The following is a 13,534-nucleotide window of genomic DNA, read 5'->3' as shown; positions in this document are numbered from 1 at the left end:
GACGTACGGTGGAATCCCCTAGTTTTAGATTTGATCATTTGCATGCAATACTTCAGTGTTGGCACGGCGGGATAACCCCAAAAAGTGTTCAAGGGAGGTTGCGTCTATCGACACATTTCGTGTATTTATGAGGTATTTGAGGTCAATCGAAATACAAAACAAGACAATACAACTTTATTTTTAGTATTTCACAAATATATCAAAGCACTTTCCATGTGATGTAATATAAATTAGCGGGAAATTAGAACACAAATTAAAACATATATACAATAGATACCAGGAGAACAGAAGGACTGCGACAGTCTTGTGTTGCTTCGAAAGCTTAAGAATAAAAATGTGTCTTCAAACGGGTTTTAATCGTATAATTTACATCCAATTTACAGGATGACCAAGGGCCAAAATGTTGAAAAATAATTTCACTAACTGTACTTCCTTGAAATCGTTTCTTGTAAGGTATTTTTTTGGGGGTCCAAATTTAAGGAAAGTGAGGCCTCATGGTCTCAGCTACATTCTTTTTCTTAAAAACTGACCACGGTCTATCGTTTTAAAGTGAAACACGGAGTCATTTTTGGCGTTTTCTTGAATGGTAAAAAATATATTAGCTTCCTTAGTTCTTAAGGTGTTGACCAAAGTCTAAACATCATTTTATTTTTTCCAAGATATTTGTTGACAGTGATCTTTCTGATTTAAAAAAAAAAGTTGTTTTTATTGTCACGTACCTATATTATCCTCTTGAGTCTTCATCTTATGGCAAAGTATATGATTCCAACATTATGGTTGTGTCCCAATGCTTTTGAATCTCCAAAATTATGTCAAAACAAGTCACGTGTGCATGAAGTCAAGTGACACGAGAATATATATTATCAGATTTTTGTGACGAAGGCATACATTACAAAAACCAATGCAAAATATAAAAACGGTGCTTTGACGCTCTCTTGTGGCGTCTTTGTGCCAAGCAACTATAAAGAGCTGATTAAAGATCCTCAAGTAACAGCTATCATTTAACGAAATGGCCAACTTAGAGGTTGCTTGTCTGAATGTGATGAGGGGATTCTGCTGCTTGTGCTTGATTAATTTAAAATTTTTTAACATATAACATTTCAAAAATTTCAAAATGGTCCTTACATCTTGCATGTCACATTTTCACATGAAATGAACATATTCATTATGTATGAATCAACCCAGCCTAGGTTATTTTCCACCAATGATAACTCCTGTTGTCAGTAAAACTTCTAGTACTAACTTTTTAACTCAACAGTAAGAAATTATTTAATTTTTATCATGTGAACATACATTTCTCAATAGCAAAAGTGAAGAGTCGCTTAACAGAGAAGTAATTTCCACCTTTAGTCCAGAGCATAAAATTAACAAACATTGTGAGATCTGTGAACAATAGATTTAAAGTTTATCATCTTGTGTTTTGTGAGAATATACCAACGTATTTTAAATGCTTTAGGACAGTATGAGATACAATTGGATGAAGCTAATGCATTTTTGATGCCTCTATTGTGAGAGAGTTTCTGATACAACTGAAATCTGTGTTTTAGCATCCGACACAATTTCTTTATATGCTTATCAAAAAAAAAAAGCAGCGAATAAAAAAAAACAACCTAAATACTTAAGATATTTTTTGTTGTTGTTGGTCAGTAGCTAAAGGCATGGCACATATAGACAAGCAACTATTCACATGCACATTCACACTTCAGACAAGTCAGAGTTTTCAATTAACCTAAGAAGCAGGTTTTGGGAATATGGAAAGAAGCCGGAAGACGCAGCAGATGTGCTCACAACTCTTTCATCGTAGTGCATCGTACTGAACTCCAAATCCACGTGCAATGTGAAAGCAAAAAGAACGAAGAGCCTTTTCCCTGATTGGTACACCGACGACATGATACAGCTCAGTCATCTGGTAGAAAAAGAACTTGTGATCTGTATCCCGATGATTCTGAAAAGTTGAGCGACAGGTTGGCATCTTCATTTCTGCTGACTTGAAGAGTAGACAGCCATTCCAGAACTTTATCCATGTGTTGAGGCGATTCACTCACTGCAAATGAAGACGTAACATTTGAGTGGGCAAGCGTTGGTGATACATTTGACTGATACTGTATTAGAGGTAATGATTTAACAACATGTAAATTATCATGGTAAACACTAAAAGAAGACTATTAAAATTGTCACATTGTGTAACAGAAATTATAATAGCAGTGCGACCAATATTTGATTAAAAACAACTCATCGATAATCAAATTGCTAAATATTTTCATAATCAACTAAGCATTTAAAAGACATTGTTTAATTTTAAATTGTTCAAATCCTCTGAATTTCAGCCTCTTACCAGCAAATATTTTCTGATTACTGTAGTAGTGTCGGATTTCTGCCAAAAACAACAATCAACATATTTGCCAAATATGGGACATGTGACCGGCCAAACCAGGAAATGAATCATAATCAACATACGTTTCTGCATTTTCCGCACTGTCAATTTGAAATGTTTTTTTTCTTTTCCTTTTAATAAATAAATTCAATGTTAACATATTAACAGCTGGAATGCTAACAATGGCAACACAGTACAGTTTAGCAAAATAGCATCCTGGGAACAGAAAAATACATAGGCAGATCAGTATGCGTTATAAATTTCTTTTTCTCGTGGTCAGTAAAGACTTTGAATAGATGAGCTCATATACAAACTATTATGTTGCTAACATGTAGCAAGTTGGCGAACTGAATTGAAAAAGCGCTGAAGCAGATGGATAGCCTACAGATTTTACATTGTACCCTGTAGTCAGCTACTGTTTGAAAAAGAAAATACCTCAAATGCTAACCAGCTAACAGTTGTTGTGTTAGCAGACAGAAAACAGAAAAGCCGAACAATAAAGATTTCACATTTTAGCCTGTGGTCAGGTATCATTTTGAAAGGGCTCAAATGCTAACACCCACACAATGAGACATGTTTACGTACGACTAGGGACCACGATGTCCATGCTGCTCCGTTGTTGATGCATTGACTTCATGATGTTCCTATTCAGCTCTTCAATCTGTTGTTCGATATCTAACAGTACAGATTTCTTCTTTGTCTTGCCCTTGCCACCTGTGCCTTTATGAAAAGCAAACATGAAAAACAAGGAATATTCGGACGATCAAGCGTAGAATTTACTGGTAATACTACTTACTCAGTACCAAAGGAGAGGGAACAATCTCATTTATGTCTTGTTGCAGCTTCACGAGCTTATCCTTGTAATCTTTGAACAGCTCCAGCTCTCGGCACCTTAACGTCTTTTCTATGATATTTTGAATAGTATGTTTGAGTTTCCTCTTCTGGAACTTTTCATCAATCCTCAGGTAGATATCTTTCATGTCGGGGCAGAAGAGACGGCCCTGATTCTTTGCAGACATGTCCTCGATCTTCTTAAACAGCTCAGCGTTCTGTCTAAAATTGGTATTCTGGGTGACATTCAAACAGTGGTATTTGTTTCCACACTTGTCTACCAGCCATTTCAGTTCTTCAGGTTCCCTCTCGATATACTCCTCCAGGGATCTGTCTCCCAACGTGTCCACGTTTGTGAACAGAACCATTGTATGGTTCCAGATGCTGTCCCCAAACAGCTTGATATGATCCTCCAGTGTGTCCTGACTGGACTGGTTGAATTTCAAATCCAAGGAAATCACAATCAGGACGGCGTCGACCCCGTGAGGACTGAGGGTCAGACCACAGACTATTTCTCGGTCCTGTTCTCGGCTGCATTGGGGTTCACTGTTCCAGCCAGGGGTATCGACCACTGTGACTCGCCTGCCAGCGATCTGTGCCTGCCCGGCTATACACCCATCATTCGGTTGGGTAGAGAACACGCTGCTCTGCAAGACACAATTTGCTGCTGTTGTCTTTCCTGACATCTTTTCACCGAGTATCAAAATTCGCAGCTCGTTCAATTCTTTGGCAGCACCTACGAGGTGAAAAAAAATTGTACGGTCAGAAAATTACACGTCATGCAGCAGACAGTACCGATTAGCAAATCAATAATTTGATCCCAAATTTGACCCATTTCTAAACTCATGAGACATTGTACCTTTCAGTGCTCTGGTGGTCTTGACTTGACTTCTCAATCGGGCGGCGTTTGCCACTCGTTTTTCTTTTTCAATCAGGGCTTGCAGCATCTCCTGATTGGGTGTAAAATGTTCCCATCCATTCCCTGCCAGAGTCAGAGTGATTTTCTCCAGTAGCTCGTCAACCTGACAACTGTCGTCTTCGTTCATGTTGTCCAGGACGTGATATCTGTTACCGCATCGCTCCACCAGACACTGCAGGGCTTTTCCCTCGCCCTCAATGTATTCTTCAATGCTACGTGAGCCCAGCCAGTCTCCTCGGGTGAACACCACCATTGTGTGTTTCCACACACCCTCCCCGAACAGCTCCACGTGAGTGGTGGCTGCATCCAGGTGCGTGGCGTTGAACGAGGCATCTGCGTCGATCACCAGCAAGAAGACATCGGGCCCAGGGAGGCACTTGAACAAGCTGTGCAGTACCTCATCCTTGATCATTTCTGGTGATTCGCACGCGGAGAAGCCTTTATGCCAACCCGGCGTATCCACAACTGTTACTTCAGTACTGCCCACTAAGCCCTGCTGGACCTGAGAAAGCTTTGTTGGTTCTTTCCCTTCTCTGATTCCCAAGATGGTGTTCCCTACAGAGGTTTTCCCAACATAGCAGCTACCCAGGAGAACAATCCGAAGTTTTTGGATGGGTTCCATTTCTAGTGTTGTCAGGAGAAAAAAAAACAAGAGATCGACTTGAAGAAGACCATATGTGTGGTTATAAATTTCCCTGCTGCCGATGAGAAACTAAAAGAGTCACAACAAAAGTGTAGTGTAGCTTTTGGATAGCAAAAACTACCGACTGTGTTTTTGCTCGAGCTATGCTTACCTGAAACGATCATTTCCATTTTCTGTCTTTGTTCTAAGGCCCGGCTCAATCTCTCTTTGGCCTTCTGAGCCACTTCTTCTTGCTTCTTAATGGTGTGGACCATGTGATTGTCTAACTTGTAGAAGCGGTTGCCATTTTCATGTACCATATTGTCAATCTTCTCCATCAGATGAATGACCTGAGATGAGTTCCTCGTGTCCTTGTTATTGAACATGTGGTACCTATTCTGACACTTCCCTATCAGCCAGGTGAGCGCGTCACCCTCACTTTCAATGTGCTCCTCAATGGTCTTGCTCCCCAGATAGTCTCCAAAGGTGAATAGTACCATCGTATAGTTCCACACCTGATCCCCCAGTAGCTTCATGTGTTCTTGTACACTCTTTCTCCGTTTGGAGGAGAAGCTGCAATCTGTGGGTATGACAAGGAGGAAGGCATGCGGGCCAGGTGGACACTTGGAGGGGTTGAGCTTAAATTGTTGCTTGTCACGTTCTGGAATCTCGCTGAGAGAATCAGAAATCTTCCATCCCGGACCGTCAACCACCACCAGTTTCCGGCCCTCCACTATTTCATGTCTGGCTTCGGACTGAGTTGTTCGGATTCGACCAGATTCGAACCGTACTTTTCTCAGTATGGTGTTTGCTGATGAACTTTTACCATCCCGTCGACCACCGATCACTACTAGTCTTCTCTCAGGAATCTCTTTTTCGCCTGGAAAGTAAAAATACTTGGTGTTGTAGCTGATCCTCGGACGATAAAGCAGAGTTATGAAAGCATGATTGTTATAAAAAGCTCAGATTCAATGTAAACAACAATTTAATTTCCCTGATTATTTTCAATTATTTAATTGATTTGCATTACCTAAAAATAAGAGTCAAGAAAGAAAACTGATAATGTAGATAAACTGAGCAGAGATTCAACCATATAAGGATTAATAAATTCCAACAAGGAGCCAGGGTTTACTGTCGTTCATTCTGGCGGAAATAACAAAACAAGTCATCTATGCGAAGATCCAGTTGAACTGGTTTGTTGGTGGCATCGGTTTCAATGCAAAAATTCCAGTGGAAATTTTAAGCAAAGAAATATATTGAAATATGAAAAAATAATACTTAAAATAAGCAAAATTAAGGCAGCACGGTGGGCGACTGGTTAGCACGATGGCCTCACAGTGCAGAGGTCGTGGGTTCGATTCTGGCTGCGGCATTCCTTTGTGGAGTTTGCATGTTCTCCCCGCCGTGCCTGCGTGGGTTTCCTTCCAATTGTTTTTGTGTTTTTCATTTATCGTATTACTAGATTATGCAAGATCTTACAAAAAGAAAATTCGATTCATGAAAGCCCACTTTAGTTACTTTGATTGTTGGTCAGTCATCTCAAAATGTTGAGTTTGTTTTCAGCCTCACAGTACTTAAAAGTTGCTGTTAACACTCAATGCCAAGAGTAAGTTCAAATAAGATAATGAAGTATCTTTAAACAAGCACAATGATCTCGTCTGACAATTTTGTTTAAAGCAAACATAACTTATCAAAGCAAAATAAGCGAATTTAGGTTAGATTTCAGAAATTATCTTATTTAAGATTTCACTTTTTTGCAGTGAACACCACAAAATCAAAACATAACCAGGCAAATATGACACTTTTTCCCTGCACTTACAGACGGCAAACTTAACTCCAATAATAAAACATGAACACCATGTTGACAAGTTCATATTCATTGTACTCACCCTGCTGGTCTGACATGCTGTTTCTGTCCTCTGATCGCTCTCTTCTTTGCCAGGAACAAATTGTAAGTAAGAAGTACAAGACGAGTTATGAGTTGAATGAGTTTTGATGGATGACTAATGAGTGTTTCCCATCATTGTTAGCAAAAGTGGTCGAACAGGTTTAACACAAGATGTTTTATTTCATGTCAACTGTAGGAGCCGTACAGTGTTGGGTGGTTTTCTTTTGTTGCGATGCATGCCAAGCGTGCACACCCTCCGCTTCTATGGTGATTGGTGATGTCACAGGGGGGGAGTGGTCTTCTCTTATTAGTAGTTGCACTCACCTGTGGGTAGTGGTTGTTTGGTTTGGATCGTGTGGTGGGGTGAGCAAGGGGAAGAAACCTTTTGCTGACAATTGTTGTGGCGTCCAACTTAAATTACGCCACGGCGGGCTCAGACAAGGGGGGTGGAAAATATTGATGACGCGCATCCAACTGGCTTGACTGTCTATGGCGGCGCGTCCATCGCGGAAGCAAATGACAGGCACTTACTTGTCTGTCGCGCTCTTTGGCCAACTCTTGTTGCGGATAAAAAGAGAGACAAAGCAAGAGCAGCCAAAGAGCGCGACAGACAAGTAAGTGCCTGTCATTTGCTTCCGCGATGGACGTGCCGCCATAGACAGTCAAGCCAGTTGGATGCGCGTCATCAATGTTTTCCACCCCCCTTGTCTGAGCCCGCCGTGGCGTAATTTAAGTTGGACGCCACAACATCAACAAAAGCGAAAAAAAATTAAGGCATGCCAAAAACGGCGTGCAGTGGAAATACTTGATAGAAACACTCCTTACCTGAGCTGGGTGAACTGCTAAGTTAACAACCATGGATCATCCTGATTAAGAGCTAATGAAGATTCCCAGTTAAGTGTGTCTCGTATGTGTTCCTGACCTGAGTGGGTTTTTAGCCACCTAGGCTAGAAAAAAGTTTCACCGAACTTCATTCTTCCGATGACTGTGATATTTGCGGGGTCCTTTCTCCAGAATTGCAGCATGTTGGACTGTTTGTGTCCCAGTTAAAGACCCGAATCCTGGCATTCAATAAACTTTTTGGATATTGATGGCAAACTTTTATGATCTTTGGGGGGTATGAGCATGAAATTAACGATAGGACAGAGAAACTAGAGGTGGCTCTCTGCTAGCGCACCCGACAGGGGGTCATGATCTATCTACATTGCACAGTATGAAGTTTATGTTGCCTATGGCAAAACACACGGCAATTGACAAGCAGTCAAAGCAGGCATTATACTGAGTAAAAAATATTGAACTGTGGATGAGTGAGCTTGGAAGGGGCCAAATACAAATGAAGCAGCTATAGTTGCAGACAAAAGAATAAAAAACTATTTATTCTACATGAAAAAACACTCAAAGCCTACCGGAATACACTAGATACACAACTGGAGGAATTGAATTCATTTAAATAAGTGTCCAGCTGCATGTGGAAAAACGTGTAGAATAATCAAATAGAGTATCGCTACAGATACGATACCATACTGTATTGTAATGTGCCAAGCAACACGTCCATGATATTGGAGAGTGGGAACCTTTATTTGCCCGGATACAGCAGGTTGGACATCTCCATCCAGGACAAATCCCACTGTACCTCCGTTACATCCTGCTTGGTGGCAGGGAGAACAGCTGCGGGGGTTTCCGCTCCAGAAACTGTCCAACAGCTGCGTGTGAAAAGCATCTTGTACCTACACAAGAATCGTTAAAAGGATCAGTGAGACTCCTGACGGGAGCTGGTTGTTTTATATAGACATACACTATAGGTGGGGACGCCCTGTAAAACGTCAGAAACCGAGGATGTCCTGTAAAAGTGAAAGTAAAAGATGATATTTTTTAAAATCCCACTAACCTGAAGTGATGAATTAGCAAGATAGCAAGTGGGATGAAGACCATGAGAATGCACGAAACAATGACCCAAATCCAGGAGCCTGTAAAAAGAATACCGTATTTTTACGGCCAAAAGACGCGCTGTATCAAAGGGTGCAGCACCAGTTGAGGGTGCTATTTCTGTATTTAATTCTTAGACTTGGCGCGCCGCACTACGAGGCGCATGTTAGCATGCTAGCTCGCGTCTGCTATCTCGCGCCTGTTAGCTCGCGCATGCTAGCAGGCGCATGCTAGCAGCGCATGCTAGCTCATGCGGATATTTGGGACTTTAAAATGCGCCTAATGGTAAATGCAGTATTTGTTTTACTGTGTTCTGGAATGACGTTGGAGTACAAAATACTGGTGGGCAAAGATGAAAAGTCAAACATCCCTTTTGGCTGTGGCACACACATACGCCCAGTCAACTTCTAGAACTGTTCCTTTGAGATGATCCTTGAACAATTAATTTGAGGTTATTTGTCTGCATTTTTGGAGTTCAAAGCCTTGAGATATCACATTCCCGTCATACAAAACGAGCTTGGTGACATATAGAAAATGAGTTTACCCGAAGTGGAGCCAGCTGACACCTCCGCAGATAATTGGTTGCCTGAAACAATTAGAAAACATCACCACTGAACAATTGAAAAGAAAGACAATGGAACACTGACGATGTCTTACTTCTTACGGCTAACCAGCTCTGTGGACTCTCCAGCTTTCCGTCCTGTGACGCACACTTGTAAAAGCCTTCGTGCGCCTCACTCACATTCTCAATGGTTAGTTTTATTTCTGTGCCTTGACCAGGAAAACCGGAGGTGGACATTTCAATGCCGTTCTTGAAGAAGGTAGTCTTTGTGTGGTTGACTTCCCGGTAACGACATGCTAAGACCACGCTGCCCCCGTGGGGAACAGAGAAGGCGGGGGTCCTCATGATGAGCGGACCAGCTGTGGGACAAAATCAAGTCAGGAAAATGACATCACACCGTGTTGACATCCTTCTGAAGACTCACAGGTGACGGTGATGTGGACCGCGTTGCTGCGGCCTTCGGCGCCCTCGCACCAGTAGAGCCCACTGCGCCCCCTCGCAGCAGAGACGACACAGGTGCTAGATCTGCTTGGATTGACAACGCTGCCTGGTGATGCGCATGCACCCGTCTTGGAGTCGGCGGTCCTTATGAAGTGGCTGGTAGATGTTTGCCTCAGGGCCCAAGCAGAGGAGTTAGTCAGGGTTTCAGGGCACTGTAAGGTAAAGGTCTCCCCTTCGAAAATGTGCCGGGTGCTTGGGGTCAGAGTCAGTGAGGGTGGAGGCAGCTCTGTGGCACAAAAAATAAACTAAAAAAGTTGGTCAAATACGGAAAAGGATTTTTTTTCTTTTAGGCATGGCTAAGCACAAAAACAGCTAGTAGCTGAGAATGGGACTACGTCAAAGGAAAAAGGTCAACAGTATGTACTTGATAGCTCAGTAAGCTGGAGATGTGGACTCTACATCAGCAGGTGATGAATGTTTCCCCCGCAAATGAAAATGTGTGAATGGTTAAACTGTCGACATGTGTGATTGCGCCATCCTAATAAAGACAAGCACCATTCAAAATTGGTAAATGGGTGGATTTTATAGTTATATGGCGCCTCCTAGTGGTTAGGACGGTAAACTGGGAGTGGCCAGTATGGGGGAAGTCCTTCAAATGTGCATCAAGTCAATAGACATATTCCAGAGTGGGAAATGTTTTTTTTATTAATATATGTATATGTGTACGTACAGTCGACTGCGAGATGGAGCAGCATTACCGAACAACAAAGTTTTCCTCACCTGACACACTCAATGTAACTGGCCTGCTTAGAAGCACCACAGTGGTGTTACTGATGCAGCACTCGGCCTGGCACCAGTACCTGCCGGCATCCTCCCTCATCACAGCGGTGATGAAGTAGCTGCGGCCAGAGAGCAGGTGTCGGGGGTTCTTCCCCGTCCGGGTGGTGCGGGGCTCATTCCGGAACCAGCTGTAGCTCCACGCCAAAGTGGAGTTGGACTCCACCGTGCACCGCAGCAGCACACAGTCCCCGATGAAGACCTTCGCCCCCGGCGGCCACACGGTCACGCTGACCTTCGAGTCCTCTGGATTACAAATTTGATTGGGTTTTAATGACAAATGCTGAGAGATCCTTCACACTTAATGCTAATGTCAGTCTAAAAGGGATGCAAAGGGGTGGAGAACTGCTGTGCTGGGTAATTTGGAGAATATTGAAGGTTGGACAATTCCCAGGTTAGTTAAATAAATTTTAGAACACATTTTTACTTAGGTTTATTTTATCACTAGTCCCTAAACCAAGTGAGGTCAATGCTCATTAAAATTCATTACTGCGATTAACGCCATTGGGACTAAGGGATGCAGAATTGAGGGTTAGAACTCCCCCACATTCTAAGTTCACAGTGATTAACAATCATGCAATTTTAAGTCCCCATAAATCATCATTAATGCCCATAGAAAACGTCCAGCTAAGTGTACTTTTGATTCTCTGCTGGTTATTGGGAAGTAAGAAAAAATATTTTTGATTTTCTTTATCGATTTTCCAACCTTGTAAGCGTAAACTTGAGATTCAAGTGCGGCATGGTGGCAGTGAACTCCATTCAACTCACTTAAATTGCTGTTTAAACTTTCACAATATAGCAACTATTATATAGAAAATTGTAAGTATAAAAAGGCGGCAAGGTGGACGAGTGGTTTACACAAACGCCTCACCACTTCGAGGTGGAGTTTGGAAAAAATAGAACATTTAAGCGAATAGAGGCTTCAAACTGTTTATTGTCAATCCCAGTTGAAGTTTATTTTCTCACGAAATTTAAAAATACATATGACACGTCGTGTTTAAAACAACAAAGCTTTGCCATTGGACGGTCCGCTTACCTTAATGCTAACAATGTAGGCCACTTTTGACATGCTAATGATTAGCATCGACAGTCGCGGTTTAGAAACGCTGCATATTTTAACACGAACGGTGGTGTCAAACATTTAGACAAATAATAAAACAATTCTGTGAGGTTTATATATTTGTTAACCTCGACGAGTAATGATTAAAATGGCATATTAACTAGTCACTTACATCAATAGTACAAGTCTATTCTTTCTTGTTTGTATGCACGGCTGTACACTAATACACTGCCCCTAGTGGTAAAGGCGGACACAGCAGTTACAGCACAATGAAATGGCATAGAGCATTCAATCATGATGTAATTACGGTGGCCGAGAAAGGTCATATCAATTTCATATTCCGCAAACTAACCTACTGGATATTGGAATATTTTCTAATTAAATCATGTCTATTTTATTCGTTCATTGACTTATCCACATGTCTCATGACTCTTTTAAAGGAGATTCTACTTGTAACTGTGCTTACCTTCAGAGGCTGCAACAAGGAGTATAAATACTGCTAGGCCTGAAATAAAGGAAACTTATTTTACACACAGACCCGCATCACGTGCTCACAATGCTCGGTTAATCAAAAGTAAAATATACACCAGAGGCAGTTTAGATGTTGCAATCGGTGTTCCTCTACTTGTGGGTCCCCCAAAACATGCATGATCTCATCAGCCTTGATGTCAAAGAGCCCAAAAAGACCAAATATTGGAAAATAACAGAAAAATAAATTAAATAAATGAATTCCCAAGTGCCGTGAAAGCCCTGAAAATTGCTTTTATCTTATGCAAGCTTTCCTTTGCAGGGCTTCACAAGTCTGGACCAGTCACAGACACACACGCACACACACACACACAAACACACACGCGGGCGCACGGTTGTAGTGATTCTTGTGAGCCTTTTACACATGTGATGTAACACAGGACAGCCTCTCACTCCTTACTGAATCTTTTACGCGGACTAGTTGTCGGCATGGGAGCGCAGGGAATGTGCTGTGTTTTCCTCTCTCTCTCACACACACTTACACACACGCAGATGCACACACACACCTTTTGGGCAGCAACTAGTTTGAAGGCTGAACACAGACTACAAATAAATGCTTGCAGACTAGCACAATGTATTCTTTCTGAGATGCTATACGTGTGTACCATAAAAGTTACTCCAAAAAAAGTTGCATCTGTTAATTTACTCACCCAGCAATGAAGAAATGAGGATGATGTTCATTTCGCCCCACGCTTTGTGATCTTTTGCACAAGCAAAAAGTAAAATATTTGGGGATATTGTATTTGATCATAAAAATATTTGTGTTTTCAGTCTCACGTGTTGAATTTTTGGAGGTGCGGACATAAGACTGAAGGCAATGACAGTGGGTAGTCAGAGCAGATAGCGATGGTCATCTTGGTGGAGACGTTTCCTTCCTGTGACAAACAGTAAACAGGCGGAGCGTCAATTTAAAAGAAAAAAAACACAAGGTTAAAGATGCGTGTGGGCGTTAAAGATCCTCTAAACTGCTTTATAAACTTTCTTTAACCAATAATTTAATTCAACTTACAGGCATAGTTTTGGAAGGAGAGAGGAAGTGCAGCGGGAAAAGACTTGGCCTGAGATTCAAACACTCTGAGGCAGACTTGCTAATTTTACTCACATTCACACATAGACCTGGAGTCCTTCCAATGTTTACCAAGCTTTTTTTTTAACCCTTGTTGTCCACTATATTTCCTGTTTTATGTCCTGCAAGCCCCATTAAACCAAATGTTTGCTTGTATGCTTAAATTATTAAATGATCCATATGGGACAAATTTTTTATCGCACCTTGTGGAAAGGTTATCAATTAGTAATCGACATTATTATTTTTTTAACTGACATACATAACATGAATCAAAGTTTTACATTTCTATCAAGTTTTTCCCATAGTTGGTTTCCATTCACTTCAACACCAACAATAATAAACTAGCGATTAGCAATTAGCCGTATGCTAACTACAACATTGTAGCTAACACTTTGCCTTCGTACAGTAATAGCAATGTATTAATATAATATCCCAAAAACAACAGCTTGTAAAATCCAGCCACTTCATTAACACACCGCA

General features: G+C 41.5%; 2 protein-coding genes across 3 annotated transcripts; both read right to left on the bottom strand.

The window, feature by feature from the left end:
* Positions 1 to 838: 838 nt before the first annotated feature.
* On the bottom strand, positions 839 to 6,863 carry LOC148324722 (GTPase IMAP family member 8-like). 2 transcript variants are annotated; one of them, XM_088312974.1, is made up of 7 exons: positions 6,636 to 6,863; positions 4,919 to 5,626; positions 4,065 to 4,748; positions 3,171 to 3,941; positions 2,960 to 3,094; positions 2,336 to 2,374; positions 839 to 2,044 (listed from the first exon to the last, which is right to left on the bottom strand). In XM_088312974.1, the coding sequence occupies exons 1-7, from the start codon at positions 6,649 to 6,651 to the stop codon at positions 1,899 to 1,901; spliced, it is 2,499 nt and encodes an 832-aa protein (XP_088169100.1). In that variant the 5' UTR covers positions 6,652 to 6,863; the 3' UTR covers positions 839 to 1,898. The 2 variants fall into 2 exon arrangements, with proteins under 2 accessions (XP_088169100.1, XP_088169101.1); XM_088312975.1 differs by lacking the exon at positions 2,336 to 2,374 and having other exon boundaries at positions 6,636 to 6,862.
* Positions 6,864 to 7,982: 1,119 nt separating this feature from the next.
* Positions 7,983 to 12,818, bottom strand: LOC148324721 (peroxidasin homolog). Its single transcript, XM_088313423.1, has 8 exons — positions 12,639 to 12,818; positions 11,927 to 11,965; positions 10,344 to 10,646; positions 9,547 to 9,849; positions 9,218 to 9,481; positions 9,105 to 9,146; positions 8,523 to 8,601; positions 7,983 to 8,361 (listed from the first exon to the last, which is right to left on the bottom strand). The coding sequence occupies exons 1-8, from the start codon at positions 12,667 to 12,669 to the stop codon at positions 8,211 to 8,213; spliced, it is 1,212 nt and encodes a 403-aa protein (XP_088169549.1). The 5' UTR covers positions 12,670 to 12,818; the 3' UTR covers positions 7,983 to 8,210.
* Positions 12,819 to 13,534: the final 716 nt, after the last annotated feature.

This window comes from Idiotropiscis lumnitzeri, chromosome 13 (assembly GCF_059441095.1).
Source record: "Idiotropiscis lumnitzeri isolate Australia: NSW breed Sydney's pygmy pipehorse chromosome 13, RoL_Ilum_1.0, whole genome shotgun sequence".
NCBI classification, from domain to species: domain Eukaryota; kingdom Metazoa; phylum Chordata; class Actinopteri; order Syngnathiformes; family Syngnathidae; genus Idiotropiscis; species Idiotropiscis lumnitzeri.
The sequence above is the reverse complement of the archived record's forward strand: the minus strand, read 5'-3'. Positions and strand labels throughout refer to the sequence as shown.

What these genes read in the sequence shown, in the direction of transcription:
- LOC148324722 (XM_088312974.1), bottom strand. An exon ending in GACCACCAGAGCACTGAAAG is followed by an intron (nt 3,942 to 4,064) that starts GTACAATGTCTC and finishes TTCACCTCGTAG; the next exon opens with GTGCTGCCAAAGAATTGAAC. An exon ending in TAATCAGAAAATATTTGCTG is followed by an intron (nt 2,045 to 2,335) that starts GTAAGAGGCTGA and finishes CTTCATTTGCAG; the next exon opens with TGAGTGAATCGCCTCAACAC.
- LOC148324721 (XM_088313423.1), bottom strand. Translation starts at nt 12,669, where the DNA reads ATGAACATCATCCTCATTTCTTCATTGCTGG. An exon ending in CCTCATTTCTTCATTGCTGG is followed by an intron (nt 11,966 to 12,638) that starts GTGAGTAAATTA and finishes CCTTTATTTCAG; the next exon opens with GCCTAGCAGTATTTATACTC. An exon ending in AGTTACATTGAGTGTGTCAG is followed by an intron (nt 9,850 to 10,343) that starts GTGAGGAAAACT and finishes TTTGTGCCACAG; the next exon opens with AGCTGCCTCCACCCTCACTG.